The sequence below is a fragment of the Oncorhynchus keta genome, chromosome 10 (genome assembly GCF_023373465.1).
Source record: "Oncorhynchus keta strain PuntledgeMale-10-30-2019 chromosome 10, Oket_V2, whole genome shotgun sequence".
Classification (NCBI taxonomy): domain Eukaryota; kingdom Metazoa; phylum Chordata; class Actinopteri; order Salmoniformes; family Salmonidae; genus Oncorhynchus; species Oncorhynchus keta.
The window spans coordinates 23,937,513-23,954,321 of NC_068430.1; the positions used below are offsets into that span (position 1 = coordinate 23,937,513).

At 43.5% G+C, this 16,809-nt stretch overlaps 1 protein-coding gene across 10 annotated transcripts in view; it reads right to left on the reverse strand.

The window, feature by feature from the left end:
• LOC118388151 (FYVE, RhoGEF and PH domain-containing protein 5-like) overlaps nt 1-16,809 on the reverse strand; it is a 67,083-nt gene that overhangs the window by 29,401 nt on the left and 20,873 nt on the right. For all 10 annotated transcript variants that reach the window (XM_052526735.1, XM_052526736.1, XM_052526734.1 and 7 more), the window contains exons 6-7: nt 8,354-8,505; nt 5,829-5,985 (exon numbers count right to left, since the gene is read on the reverse strand). In XM_052526735.1, coding sequence (XP_052382695.1) covers nt 5,829-5,985; nt 8,354-8,505 — 309 coding nt within the window. The remainder of the gene's footprint in view (nt 1-5,828; nt 5,986-8,353; nt 8,506-16,809) is intronic.

The following is a 16,809-nucleotide window of genomic DNA, read 5'->3' on the forward strand; positions in this document are numbered from 1 at the left end:
CTGTAGTTCCTCTGAAATTAGTGTGGAATTAGGGGGCGATGTGCTGACTACAAAAACTTCTGTTAGCTACTTGGGATGTATCCTAGATTGAAGCTTGGGAGGTGTGAGCATGGCCAATAAAGTGCTAGGGAAGGTTAATGCCAGGACTAAGTTTTGGCTAGAAAGTCCAAGCTGCTTGATAAGGACTCCATGAGTGCTAGCTACTGCCCTCATTCAATGCCATTTTGACTATGGTAGTACTTCCTGGTTTGGGGGCTTATCTAAACTTATGAAGGGGAAGCTCAGGCAAGTCAGTTAAGAACAAATTCATATTTTCAATGACGGCCCAGGAACAGTGGGTTAACTGCCTTGTTCAGGGGTAGAACGACAGAATTTTACATTGTCAGCTCAGGGATTCAATCTTGCAACCTTTCGGTTATAAGTCCAACGCTCTAACCACTAGGCTACCTGCCGCCCCAGAGAGGACATCGTTTTTCTGGGCAGAGGCAACTCATAGCCCAGAATAAGCAGATCAGGGATGTATTGAAGGAGAGATCACATACAGACATAGGCAGGAGCTGCTTTCAGGAACTAAACTGGCTGCCTGTTGAGGCTAGGGTGTCCCAGATTAGACTAGGTTTGGTTTACAGGAGTATTTATGGTCCTGCGCCCAGATATCTGATTACTTTCCTCGTGTTAGGGATGCACACAATCACAGCACCAGATCAGGTGTTGCTGATGTGTGCTTATACAGGTTCAGGAGTAATGTTGGGAAAGGTACGTTCTTGTATACTGAAGCCTCAGAATGGAATGAGTTGCTTCTGCTCATAAAAACAACTTCCTCTCTGGACAGCTTTAAAAATAAAGTAAAAATGTGTTTGATGTCCTCTGTGCCCATATGAAGAACCCCTATAATGTAACTAGAATGATGAGATAGATGATCTTCTTCTCTGTTTTTGTTTTATTATTTCACTGTGTTCGATCTTGTCTAGCCATCTTGTCTCAAGAGGACCACAATGGAAATAGGTCCAGACTTCAGTGTTATGCCAATAACATGTATGTCAGTCTCACCTGGCTCTAAGTTGAGGAGAGCTTGACTGCATCACTACTGGTCTTTGTGCGAGATGTTGAAGGTACCGAACCATCTGTTCAAGCAGTTGGCACACAGTTCGGACACTCATTGGTAGAACACAAGACATGCAATCAGCAGTCTCTTCATAGTCCCAAGGTCCAGAACAGAGGCAGGGAAATGCACAGTATTAAATAGAGCCATGACTATATGGAAATCTCAGCCACCCCAGGTAACACCCCAGGTAACACCCAGGTAACACCCCAGGTAACACCCCAGGTAACACCCAGGTAACACCCAGGTAACACCCCAGGTAACACCCCAGGTAACACACAGGTCACCCAGGTAACACCCAGGTAACACCCAGGTAACACCCAGGTAACACCCAGGTAACACCCCAGGTAACACCCAGGTAACACCCAGGTAACACCCCAGGTAACACCCAGGTAACACCCCAGGTAACACCCAGGTAACACCCCAGGTAACACCCAGGTAACACCCCAGGTAAACACCCAGGTAAACAGGTAACACCCAGGTAACACCCCAGGTAACACCCAAGGTAACACCCAGGTAACACCCCAGGTAACACCCCAGGTAACACCCAGGTAACACCCCAGGTAACACCCCAGGTAACACCCAGGTAACACCCCAGGTAACACCCAGGTAACACCCAGGTAACCCCAGGTAACACCCCAGGTAACACCCAGGTAACACCCCAGGTAACACCCCAGGTAACACCCCAGGTAACACCCAGGTAACACCCAGGTAACACCCCAGGTAACACCCAGGTAACACCCCAGGTAACACCCAGGTAACACCCAGGTAACACCCAGGTAACACCCAGGTAACACCCCAGGTAACACCCAGGTAACACCCCAGGTAACACCCAGGTAACACCCAGGTAACACCCAGGTAACACCCAGGTAACAGGTAACACCCAGGTAACACCCCAGGTAACACCCAGGTAACACCCAGGTAACACCCAGGTAACACCCAGGTAACACCCCAGGTAACACCCAGGTAACACCCCCCAGGTAACACCCCCCAGGTAACACCCCAGGTAACACCCAGGTAACACCCCAGGTAACACCCCAGGTAACACCCAGGTAACACCCCAGGTAACACCCCAGGTAACACCCCAGGTAACACCCAGGTAACACCCCAGGTAACACAGGTAACCCAGGTAACACCCCAGGTAACACCCAGGTAACACCCCAGGTAACACCCAGGTAACACCCAGGTAACACCCAGGTAACACCCCAGGTAACACCCAGGTAACACCCAGGTAACACCCCAGGTAACACCCAGGTAACACCCCAGGTAACACCCCAGGTAACACCCAGGTAACACCCCAGGTAACACCCCAGGTAACACCCAGGTAACACCCCAGGTAACACCCAGGTAACACCCCAGGTAACACCCAGGTAACACCCCCAGGTAACACCCAGGTAACACCCCAGGTAAACACCCAGGTAACCCCAGGTAACACCCAGGTAACACCCCAGGTAACACCCAGGTAACACCCAGGTAACACCCCAGGTAACACCCCAGGTAACACCCAGGTAGAACCCAGGTAACACCCCAGGTAACACCCAGGTAACACCCAGGTAACACCCCAGGTAACTCAAGCTTGCAATAAAAACAGATTAAAAAACAGATAAAAGAACACCTTTACGGCACAACAAGGACTGTGAAAAGACAGACATTTTGATACATGTTGTACTGTATTATGCATTTTAGTATATAGGAGGGTGACCTTGCACGAGCCTTGGCTAGTGCGACCCGGAACGGCTTATAGGGCAGAAGCCATCTACTGTTTCTGAAGCATGAGGCAGAGGCAGGATATTATGTAGTATTATATATCATTATGTAGTATTATGTTGTGTTATGTATTTTATGTAGTGTTATGTATATTATATTAGGTATATTATGTTGTTGTTTAGTTTCCTGTTCGGACCCCGGGAAGAAAATCCCAATAAAATACTACAATACATTCGCTCAGTGTGGTTTCCTTTATCTTTGGATTACCCTTAAAATGTTCCCCTTCTTGTTCAATAACAACATCCCTTCAAAAAACCTTACTGACAGAACACCAGCTCCTCAAGTGTCGCTTGTTCATATAAATTGTGATCCAATTGAAAGGCGGAAGTGGCTTCTGTGGTGAGCCAAAGACGACAATTAGTGAGTAGTTGTTTGGGTTAGTGAGCCAAAGAGAGAAGATGTCTGCAGTTCACATGCCAGTGCGCACACACACAAACACGCACACACACACACGGCCAGCTGATTCACTGGCTGCACACACAGCTGATCTAATTGGGGAGTTGTAAAGGAGGCTGCATCTCTAATTAGCTTGTGTCTGCCTCATTGCCCAGCTGCCTATACTGGGATTTCACACCATCGCACTGTCTTTATCTCTCTCTGTGCACCTGCTGCATCACACACACACACACACGCACGCACGCACGCACGCACGCACGCACGCACGCACGCACGCACGCACGCACACACACACACACACACACACACACACACACACACACACACACACACACACACACATAGCAGCACAGTAAACAACAAATTGGCTGAAGAGGGGCTATTCCTGTAAGGTCCTATGGTGATCTGATCACAGCCCGTAGCTACTTCATCACTGTCATCACCACATCCACAATGAAATTACACACCACAACACAAGACTGCTGGACCAATGCTTAAAGAGCTTAACCCTCCACTTCCAGAGAGAGAGAGAGAGAGAGAGCGAGAGAGAGAGAGAGAGAGAGAGAGAGCCAGAGAGAGAGAGAGAGAGAAAGATAGAAAGAAAGAAAGAAAGAAAGAAAGAAAGAAAGAAAGAAAGAGAAAAAGAGAAAAAGAGAAAGAAAGAGAGAGAGAAAGAGGGAGAAAGAGAGAGAGCAGATGAAATAATATGAAGGACACACTCCTTTAAGCTATCAAAATTAACAACAAAAACAAACCAATTAGGAAGAGATATAAAGTATACATAAATCATCTACATGGTCATCTGACATAATAACAACCACTTCCTGCATTGATCACTGGCTAAACTGCCATAGCAGGATAAATAGTAGGGTAAACAAGGCCTACTGTCTCTCTCAACTGTCTGTCTGTGACATTGGTCTCTACTGTTCCAGACAGCCCTGTGTGTTACATTACGGGGAGGTCACACAGAAGGAGTCCCCTGGCAGTCCCCACACCACTACACAGCCAGGCATAGGGGATGTTATTTCTAGTACAAGCATTTAACTAGGAATAACATTCATCTTCATAATATTCCTCAGTGTTCATATTTGAGCAAAAAACCCTAGATTTGCTTTCTGCTTGTTTCTGTCTGAAAATTCAATTTTATCTACAGATGTACGATCTTAATTTGATCCCCATGTTGCAGGATTTCCTGTGTATTTGAGGTTTAAAAAGGCTTCTGAAGTTTGTAATTTCCACTTTGAAATGTGACTTGATTTTTCCTACAAAAAATATAACCCCCTACAAAAATGTCCATGAATTATAATCCATGTAATATTTCCACATTTCCTGTTGCTGCAGGATATTTTTTTTGCTGCTGCCTCTGCCTCTCTCTCTCTTTCTCTCTCTCGCTCTCTCTCACCTACATTGCCTGTCCTATCATAGTCCTGTAGAACCACAGTATCTCTGGTGAGGGCAGCTGCTCCTGAATATTCATGAGCTCTGAGACAGTTGCTTCCTTGTCGGGTTGCGATCCTAATCACCATTGAGATGCGTAGAATCATTATGTCCACCAATCACTATGCATCAAAATATGGTGAGGAACTGCTATTTGATAAATATGCAAGAAACAGTATGTTATGCATCTCTGTGGGCGGTCTTGAGTAGAATCTTAGTAGCATGTAGAGCCAAGACTAATTTCCAAAATTAACATAATTATAATGAAACTTGAGGTGATTCAATTTAATGTGGTAAATTAATTGAATTACTTCATAACACAAATGTCAATTTAACATAGAAATAGTGCATTATTCTTGCACAAAGATAAACAAGCATTCTACAAGTCGAACTGCTAACTCTACCGTTACCAATCAATAGGACTTAACAGGGTAAGCTAGGTAACCTGGAGCATGTGAGAGATTTCCACTATATGAGCACTGAATAAAGTCTATAGGTCAGCCCATGCCTGGAGTGGAAATGACAAATCCATTGTTGCATCCCAATGGTCTTATCTGAGAGCATGTTTAATATCCTCTGCCATGGTTAATGGTTACTATCATCATCATTAGGGGCCTTGATTACATATCTTCCTACTCAACGGAGGAGTCATTTGCTTACTATGGAGTTGTGCATATAGTTTGAAGACATCCTCTCAGATACTACTTCCTACGTTCTGTTGACAGCCAAGATAAAGGGATTCACAGTACAAAAAGGTATGTGTTCGGACTGTGAAAGGTATCAAACATGAGAGTAGCGCATTGAAAAGGTCAGTCCCGTAGAGGAGAGCAGAGCAGAATAGAGTTTGGAAAGGCCATTGACTCCCAGTGGAGTCTGGATAACAAACTAAAGCTGCTATAAAAATGGAACAGGGAACTCCTGCCTGAATAAGGACATTGTTATAGTAAATCCCTCTGCTCATAGAGAAACCTGCATGAGACTGGCAGGTACAGCCCCAGGACTGATGTTTCTGAGCCTGCATATGCAGAGGTTAATTTACAGACTATAAACTCACATTGAGTTTTTATTTAGAGGTCTTCCACTTTAATAAGTAGTCTGTAAGCTCAAACTAAGTCCAGCCTCTTACCTCAAACTGCTTGACGATGTCATGGAAGGCAGGGTTGAGTTTACAGCTCTCTGCCAGTAGGGACATGCTGCGGTCGTACTTAGAGATGTAGGTAGCGAACACAGCAAACTCCTCCTGACGAGACAGGATAACATCCACCACCTGCTGGCTCTCTTCCCTGGTGATGGGGAATAGAATCATGTTGAGGTTTGGCGGATTGATGACAGTTAAGTTATTGAATAATAGTTTACATTTAAGTTATTGACTAATAGTTGATAGGCAAGTTATTGAATAACAGTTAACATGTAAGTTATTGAATACCAGTTGACAGGGAAATGATTGAATTATGGTCAGAGGAACCTCCTGAGCTACTGAATAGACACACATACACACTTACACTCATCATTTCCTGCTGCTTCTCTGTTCCTTATTTTACTCTTATTAGTGTCTATCCTGATGCCTAGTTACTTTACCCTGCCTTCATGCACATATCTACCTAAAATTCCTAAAATTCCAATCTCTGTACATTGATATGGTACTGGTACTCCCTGTATATAGCTCCACATTGATCTGGTACTGGTAAACCCTGTATATAGCTCCACATTGATCTGGTACTGGTAAACCCTGTATATAGCTCCACATTGATCTGGTACTGGTACTCCCTGTATATAGCTCCACATTGATCTGGTACTGGTAAACCCTGTATATAGCTCCACATTGATATGGTACTCCCTGTATATAGCTCCACATTGATCTGGTACTGGTAAACCCTGTATATAGCTCCACATTGATCTGGTACTGGTACTCCCTGTATATAGCTCCACATTGATCTGGTACTGGTACTCCCTGTATATAGCTCCACATTGATCTGGTACTGGTAAACCCTGTATATAGCTCCACATTGATCTGGTACTGGTACTCCCTGTATATAGCTCCACATTGATCTGGTACTGGTACTCCCTGTATATAGCTCCACATTGATATAGTACTGGTAAACCCTGTATATAGCTCCACATTGATCTGGTACTGGTACTCCCTGTATATAGCTCCACATTGATATAGTACTGGTAAACCCTGTATATAGCTCCACATTGATCTGGTACTGGTACTCCCTGTATATAGCTCCACATTGATCTGGTAATGGTACTCCCCGTATATAGCTCCACATTGATATAGTACTGGTAAACCCTGTATATAGCTCCACATTGATCTGGTACTGGTAAACCCTGTATATAGCTCCACATTGATATGGTACTGGTACTCCCTGTATATAGCTCCACATTGATCTGGTACTGTTACAACCTGTATATAGCTCCACATTGATCTGGTACTGTTACAACCTGTATATAGCTCCACGTTGATCTGGTACTGGTACAACCTGTATATAGCTCCTCATTGATCTGGTACTGGTACTCCCTGTATATAGCTCCTCATTGATCTGGTACTGGTACTCCCTGTATATAGCTCCACATTGATCTGGTACTGTTACAACCTGTATATAGCTCCACGTTGATCTGGTACTGGTACAACCTGTATATAGCTCCACATTGATCTGGTACTGGTACAACCTGTATATAGCTCCACATTGATCTGGTACTGGTACTCCCTGTATATAGCTCCACGTTGATCTGGTACTGGTACAACCTGTATATAGCTCCTCATTGATCTGGTACTGGTACTCCCTGTATATAGCTCCACATTGATCTGGTACTGTTACAACCTGTATATAGCTCCACGTTGATCTGGTACTGGTACAACCTGTATATAGCTCCACATTGATCTGGTACTGGTACAACCTGTATATAGCTCCACATTGATCTGGTACTGGTACTCCCTGTATATAGCTCCTCATTGATCTGGTACTGGTACTCCCTGTATATAGCTCCACATTGATCTGGTACTGTTACAACCTGTATATAGCTCCACGTTGATCTGGTACTGGTACAACCTGTATATAGCTCCTCATTGATCTGGTACTGTTACAACCTGTATATAGCTTCACATAGATCTGGTACTGGTACAACCTGTATATAGCTCCACATTGATCTGGTACTGGTACAACCTATATATAGCTCCACATTGATCCGGTACTGGTACAACCTGTATATAGCTCCACATTGATCTGGTACTGGTACTCCCTGTATATAGCTCCACGTTGATCTGGTACTGGTACAACCTGTATATAGCTCCTCATTGATCTGGTACTGGTACAACCTGTATATAGCTCCACATTGATCTGGTACTGGTATTCCCTGTATATAGCTCCATTGTTGTGTATTTTATTACTCATGTCAGAATTTTTATTTAACTGTGCATAAGTGAGCATTTCACAGTAAAGTCTACACCCGTTATATTCATATGACAAACACAATTTGATTTGACAAACATACAGTATGGTAATATACTATTTACAATCTACTTGGTGTGCTTGAAATGCAAAACTCTCCAGGCTTTATTCTATGGAGTTTACAAGTCTGTGGGTATTTATCTATGAGTGCATATAGACTGTCATATACCCACTGTGTTTTATCTACTGTATGTCTCACCACTGTCTGATGCGTGCATCCAGCTCGGTGAGGATGTTGCTGTGGAGTATGTAGACCTCAGGGAGCGTGCCCAGTATCTCCCCCAGCCTCTGTTCCTCCACCACAGGTTCCCCATCCTCCCCCACCGCCTCCAACACTGCTGCCCTGAAGTCCTGCATGAAAGGGAGGGAGAAAGGATAGAGGGAGAAGCGAAGGGGGGAGAATGAGGGGGAAACGGGGAAGGAGGGGGAGAGGTAGCGGGGTGATGGGTCAGATTCTCCTAGAGTTTAACATTCTTCCCGTCCCCTAATCCAGTATCAACTTAGTCTGTGTCCTTCTGTGATCTCTGCCTGTCCAACCACTCAGGAAAAGGTGTGTTGGACCTGAGTTACATACCAGCTGTTGGGTTACATAATGACTTTGGTTGCTGATACATTGTTGACACAACCCTACCATTTATCAACATACTGACATTACTTATATGTTCACAACCATGGTAAGCCTTTAAACCGTGGTTGTGTCAGTGTGACCACAGAGGCTACAATGCCAGTGGAGTTATGGCACTAGGAGGGAATGCTCATGAGAAGGGTCATTTATCTACTCCAACAATTGGGGAAAACATGAAAGCTCACTAATCGATTGTAGGTGTCAAAATGCTTAACCAATATCAATTCTCCCTCCTGGTATGGTTGTCTAGTAGCAAACACCATCTATAATATAAAGCCATAATGTGTCTACAAGGACAAGCGTCTGGACCTCATCAATTTCAGTTTTAGAACACTGCAGACATAAAACAAGTATGACACTTTACTTTAGCACCTCCCGTTCATCATCTACTATCGATCCCATCTGAGTTAGCATTCATCACTGCTGCTGTGAAGCAGACCTGCTACTTTATGTCCTGGCCGCCCGCTCCCCAGGGACGGACACTGTTGTCCTGCACACAGCTCACTACGTCCCTACACAGGTCAGCAGCTTTACCCTCTACTTCTCTAATCTCCTTTCGGCCCCAGTGTATTGAATGAAGCCGTACCAGGTTAAAAGACAGTGTTAGACAGTGGGTAAAACAGCCAGTCAAGCTAGGTCAAACCTGATAGACACATTTTATAAAGACATCAAGTCAGGTCTGAGTAACATACTGTATATTCAACCTGTCACTGGGAAAGCCCTGGAGAAGAACACTCAGAAGCAGATCTTCACTTTCCATTTGGGGACAGTGTCTGGAAATTCTTTGTATTTGTGTTATTCCTTATCAAACAATGGAACAATTGTTTGATACATCTTTTTGTGTGTGTGTGTATGTGGTTTGATGTCATGCCTGATAGGTGGGTATGAGCAGTGCTGCCTATAGCGTTTTGGAGGCCCTAAGCGAGATTTCAAAGGTAATATGGAGATCCAAATAACCAAAACAGTTTCCAGTGATGTAGTCATGCTCAGGTGTCTTGACAAATCAATAGGCCTATAGCACTGCTTCAGACATGAAAAATCATACTGCTCATGAGTTCAGCAACACGTTGTGATGCACAATACACTTCTGTGAATCAAACTCGAACACGTTTCCAATACATACGGTTCCATTTACAACCACGAAGTCCAATAGGCTACCAAGAAAAAAATGATCTAATGTATCCATTTCTATGATGAAACACACTGTACCAATATCCAGCTATACCCAGGGGCGTGATTTGGGTTCTTTCATTGGAATTATTGTCACGACTTCGGCCGAAGTGGTTTCCTCTCCTTGTTTGGGCGGCGCTCAGCGGTCGGCGTCGCTGGTCTACTAGCCATCGCCGATCCACTTTTCATTTTCCATTTGTTTTGTCTTTGTTTCTACACACCTGTTTTTCGGGAGTTTGCATTGGACTTTCGGACCCTGGCCTCCAGTGCGGGATGGAACGACAGGGCCCAGATCGATCACTACAGTTGTAGTTTGCGTGAGGACGTCTGTAGGGAGTTGGCTTGCAGGGACACCACACTCACCTTTGACCAGCTAGTGGACATAATATATGCCATTTAGCAGACGCTTTTATCCAAAGCGACTTACAGTCATGTGTGCATACATTCTACGTATGGGTGGTCCCGGGAATCGAACCCACTACCCTGGCGTTACAAGCGCCATGCTCTACCAACTGAGCTACAGAAGGACCACATGTCCATCCAGTTGGATGGCTACCCACAGATGTCCAGATCGGGTTCTGTTGGTTCCATCCCACAGCACCACCGCTGCAACGCCCATGAAGCTGGGAGGTGCTGCACTTAGGGCGACCGGTGGAGGGGCCGTTCCATGCACCATCTGAGGCCGCAGAGGGCACACTGCCGGTCGGTGCTGGGGAGGTTCCTCTGGGAGTCGAGGCAGCAGGCAGGGCACTCTCGTGTCACCCCAGGTGAGTCGGCACCAGGCTCACCCAGAGCCCCCTGTTGCTCACATTTTGTTGAATAATTTTCCTGATTTTTGCCCGCATTCCCAGCATAAGGTGCTCGTAGATTCAGGCGCAGCTGAGAATTTTATTGACAGATCCTTTGCCCATAGTTTAGGGATCCCCATTGTTCCTGTGGACATGCCATTCCCTGTGCACACCCTAGATAGTCGACCATTAGGGTCAGGGCTAATTAGGGAGGTCACCGCTCCACTGGGCATGATTACGCAGGAGGGTCACAAGGAGAATCTCTCCTTATTGATTATCCTGTGTTTCCAGTGGTGCTGGGCCTACCCTGTTTGACCTGTCATGACCCCACTATTTCGTGGCAACAGAGGGCTCTCACGGGGTGGTCACGAAAGTGCTCAGGGAGGTGTTTAGGAGTTTCCGTCGGTGCTACTACGGTGGAAAGTCCAGACCAGGTCTCCACCGTGCGCATCCCCTCTGAATATGCCGATTTGGCTCTTGTCTTCTGTAAAAAGAAGGCGACTCAATTACCACCCCATCGACGGGGGGATTGTGAAATAGATCTCCTGGTAGACGCAGCACTTCCCAGGAGTCATGCGTATCCCCTGTCGTAAGAGAAGACGGAGGCTATGGAAACATACAGTATGTCTCCGAATCTCTGGGGCAGGGTACATTCGCAGGGTGGGGTACATTCGGCCCTCCACTTCACCTGCCTCCTCAAGTTTCTTTTTTGTGAAGAAGAAGGATAGAGGTCTACGCCCGTGCATTGACTATTGAGGTCTCAATCAAATCACTGTGAGGTACAGTTACCAGCAACCTCTTATCGCCACGGCGATTGATTCAATGCATGGGGCGCGCTTCTTCACTAAACTGGATCTCAGGAGCGCGTACAACCTGGTGCGTATCCGGGACGGAGACGAGGGGAAGACGGTGTTTAGTACCACATCAGGCCACTATGAGTACCTCGTCATGCCGTACGGGTTGATGTTTGTGTTTGGGCAAGTGTATTGTTTTACTTAGCACCATTCATTATTCTGATTAAAGTTACATTGCTCCCAATTCTCTGTTCTCCTGGGCCTGACTGCATACACCAGCTACACCCACCATTCTGACAAATATATTGAATTCTGTTTATATCACGCTATACCACGATACACACAAACTTTTAAATTCTTTTAAATTCTTTTGACCAAGAAGTGATAGGTTGACGCAAAATTTCCACTGCGCTCTATCAGACCCATGGACAGTGCCCTACAAAACTAAAGCAAGATTTTGATTAAAAAAACAATATGCTAGATTGTTTCTTACCTCTTCCGAAGAGCCACCTTTACGGTAACTAATTACAGTGCCTTCAGAAAGTATTCACACCCCATGACTTTTTCCACATGTTGTTGTGCTACGGCCTGAATTTGAAATGGATTTAATTGAGATTTTGTGTCACTGGTCTACACACAAAGTGAATAAAAATGAAAAGCTGAAATATCTTCAGTCAATAAGTATTCAAACCCTTTGTTACGGCAGGACTAAATAAGTTCAGGAGTAAAAATGTGCTTAACAAGTCATATAATAAGTTGCATGGACTCATTCTGTGTGCAATAATAGTGTTTAACATGATTGTTGAATAACTACCTCATCTCTCTACCACACACATACAATTATCAGTAAGGTTCCTCAATTGAGCAGTGAATTTCAAACACAGATTCAACCACAAAGACCAGGGATGTTTTCCAATGCCTCACATAGAAGGGCATCTATGCAGACATTGAATATCCCTTTGAGCATAGTAAAGTTATGAATTACAATTTGTATGGTGTATCAATACACCCAGTCACTACAAAGATACGGGTGTCCTTTCTAAGTCAATGAGGCCAATGGTGACTTTAAAACAGTTACAGAGTTTAATGACTGTGATATGAGAAAACTGAGGGTGGATCAACAACATTGTAGTTACTCCACAATATTAACATAAATGACACGAAACGAATGAAGCCTGTACTGAATAGAAAATATTCCAAAATATGCAGCCTGTTTGCAATAAGGAACTAAAGTGAACTAAGAAATTAACTTTATGTGGCCTAGTTACAGTTTTGACTTAAATTGGATTGAAAATCTATGGCAAGACTTGAAATTTGCTGTCTAGCAATGATCAACAACCAACTTGACAAAGCTTGAAGAATTTTCAAAACAATAATGTGCAGATATTGTACAATCCAGGTGTGCAAAGCTCTTAGAGACTTACCCAGAAAGACTCACAGCTGTAATCGCTGCCAAAGGTAATGTATTGACTCAGGGGTGTGGATACTTACGTAAATGAGATATTTCTGTATTTATGTTTCAATAAATGTGCAAACAAGTTTTCACTTTGTCATTGTGGGGTATTGTGTGTAGATGGGTGAAAAAAATTATAATGAATACATTTTGAATTCAGGCTGTAACACAAGTCAAGGGGTATGAATACTTTCTGAAGGCACTGTACAAAAACACTATTCCTTGTGTTCCAATGTGACGCATATGCAAAACTTTAAAGCCTATTGTTTCTTTGGTTTTTACTTTCCTAAAACAATAATTGTTCACCTCACGATTCAGCTGTTGAAGATTTGAGCACTAAATGCATCAGGGCATTGCTTACAAGGCCTATTGGATTAGGCGTCCACTGTATTAACATTTAAAAAAGGAGGAGGAAGCTAATACGTTAATTTTAATATTTTTTATAAAGATAAGCATTATATTTTTAGATTATAGGAGTAACTGATAGGCCAAAAACATTCTTCCACACCTCAAGTTAAACTGTCGGAAATCAGTTGGAGCACCTGTGCGCCCTGCCTTCATACCATAGGCTTGCAGTATAATCGGCTAGTAGCCACACCACAACAAACCTTCATAGTTTCCCAACTTTATTAGGGTAATATCAAAAGTAAGTCAAGCCATTATTTATGGGGAAAATACAAGCAGGATATTATATTGCAGCAAACACAACGTTTGGCCAAAGAAAATGGCCCAACAGAATGAAACAAAACACTTGCGAAATGGTTTGAACCTTCACAAAAGTTTTGAACACGCTATATTGCATCAATTACCAAGAAAAGCTAGCACCTAACATACCCAACAAATGACAGCAATATGCTAAAGATATTTATTTTACAACAGGCTGTCAAGTGACTAGGGGGTGTTCTAGTTCAATATTTCTATATTGGTGTTTTGTATGGTTCCCATAAATAATAAAGAAGGAAAATATATTTAATTAGTTTACTCCAATTAGGGGAGGGGTGGCAGGGTTAAGGGAAAATAATAAAGAAGGAAAACACATTTAAAATATATATATTTATTAAACATAATATATATATACTGTATATATATTTACAAAAAATATATGGGGGATTGGAAATTATGCAGACAATTACACTGATAGAAGCCACAATCTATTATCCCCCAAAAATATAATCATTAAAAAAAAAAAGATCTCTGGGTTAATTATCTAAAGTTAGTTACATTTTGTAATGGGATAGATTGGCTAAATTTCTTTAAACTGACAATTCTTTGAACTGTCTTGTGCAAGTTTTAAGTGTACACAATACCTGTTAGCTAAGATGTTTGCTAGACATGACGTACAGGAGATTGCAGGGATTTGTAGTCTTGTATGATGTCTACTTTGATGCTAATTAGCATTTCAAAATCTGTGAGTAAATTAATCTGAATATATTGATAAAAGTCACCTTGTCCGAGATATTTAAATGGTTATTAAAATGTCATGCCAGGGTAGGTGTACACAAAACACAGCCCTCATTTGAAGTGTTTCTAAAATTCCCAGTGGGAAAAATGATAGGTACCATTTCCCTGTTTGACCACTAGGTTTTTGGGGTATTATGACACCTCCATTGTGGGGCCCTAATAGCATACTCTCTAACTTTCTTTTTACTTCAATGAAAAAGGCCTCCATCTTAGAAATCAACAGTAGCCTAGGCCAAGGCTCCTCTCTCACTTTCTCTCTCTCCTCTGCAGCAGGGCAGCCCCCAACAATTTGGCCGGCAACAATTTTATTTATCGGCTTTTCATTCATTTTATCGGCCAAAAGCCGGCAATTAGAGGCTAACAGAAACCCTGCACCCCAGTGGCATTCCATAGCCCCCCTACACACATCACAGAGAGTTATGTCCATTGTGCTGATACAGCGCAGATACAGATTTTATACCAACCTGTCACTCACGCATTTTTTAAATAAGAAAAATAGAATTTGCGCCGAATAAGAAAATAAAATATGGATAAGAATTACAGTGCCTTCAGAAAGTATTCATAAGTATGGATAAGTATGGATAAGAAATAAAAGTAACGAGTAATTAAAGAGCAGCAGTAAAATAACAATTAAACAAGCTGAGTAATAATGCTATTTTTTACATTGGAACATAAAATTAAAATGTATTGGGCACACGTTTCAACTGAGGGGACTAAGCCCCCTTTTGCCCCCTTGTGGAGCCGGGTATAATGATATCTATGTGAGAGTGACTAACAAAATCAATGGCAGCCCTGTGGAGGTCAGGGCCCCCGGGCACATGCCCTGTGGAGGTCAGGGCCCCCAGGCACATGCCCTGTGGAGGTCAGGGCCCCCGGGCACATGCCCTGTGGAGGTCAGGGCCCCCGGGCACATGCCCTGTGGAGGTCAGGGCCCCCGGGCACATGCCCTGTGGAGGTCAGGGCCCCAGGGCACATGCCCTGTGGAGGTCAGGGCCCCCAGGCACATGCCCTGTGGAGGTCAGGGCCCCCGGGCACATGCCCTGTGTGCTTAGTGGGTCATTTGGTGATAATTAGGCCTACAAGGTTTAGAGAGCTGGCTAGATTACTACCTTATTTAGCAAATCAAAATCTGAAATGAGATCATTGAGCGACTGTAGGTGACTGACATAGAAAGAGGAGACCTGCCAATGTACTACCAAATTTCAAAATTACACTTTGTGTATACTGCTTTTCTAACTCAACAGTAAGTTGAGTTTATTTGGTCAGGGGCCCCCTAGCTGCCACAGGACCCCACACACAGTGCATAGTCTGCCTACAGGAAGAGGCGGCTCTGGGTATGAGGGACGAGTAGCTTAAATAATAACATTATTGTGAAGGTAAAAACCCAAGGTTAAACTACCTGCGTTCAGTATTAAAAAACATGGGAAGTATGCAGAATTAAGAATAAATGGGGAAAAACCATAACGACAATAAGAATGATCTTTACATGAAAGACTCATAACAAAGAAACAAAACAATCCCATAAATATCATTATGTCTACACTATAGTATCTAATAAACCAAGTATAATAATTATATAGAGTACGATCATTCGAGTGGAGAGTAAATGTATCACTCAGCTTGTTTAATTGGATCAAATTGCATAGACTACAGCTTTCAAATGAAACAATCATAAATCATGGGTCTATACCTAACTAACTAATTCAGGTTGTGCCTTTGCTCAAGGGTATCCAGTATGAATGATGAGGTTCCCTGGATTCAACCTGTCAGGTTCCAACTGTCCAAGTAACCACACACCAGCTCTACATACAACATTCTTCTGAGAACAAAATGGGATCAGATGAATTATTCAGAGTACCACATTCAATCTATCCTAAATGTGAAGGTTGAGCTTCAGTGCCTTACTGGGATATGTCCATCTTTCAGCCAACCCTGATGGGATCTGGACTGGACACTTACTCTGACATGCAGAACAGAATAATGGAGAGGAATGACACTTCTGTGTTTAATGCATCACTGACCTCTGGGAATCAACAGTTCAACCCTTTGTTTTCCTCACTGCACTGCCCTCATTCAAAATGTCTACTTCTGCTGTATTTCCTGCCCAGGACAACTTGTACAAAGAACCAATCCCCTTGCCATCTTGTACCAACATTTTTATTGAAGAGGTGAAGTTACAATAGGCATAACTGAATAAAAGGTTGACCAACTGAATAAAAGGTTGACCTATTCCTGACCTTAGTCAGGTACCCTGGTGTCAACGAATTTGGTTGTGCCTGAGCGCTTGTGCAAGGACATCCAAAACAAAGCCTGGTGCGTACGTTTCTGCGTCATCCTCTGGCTGACTACCCCTGGGCTGACCAG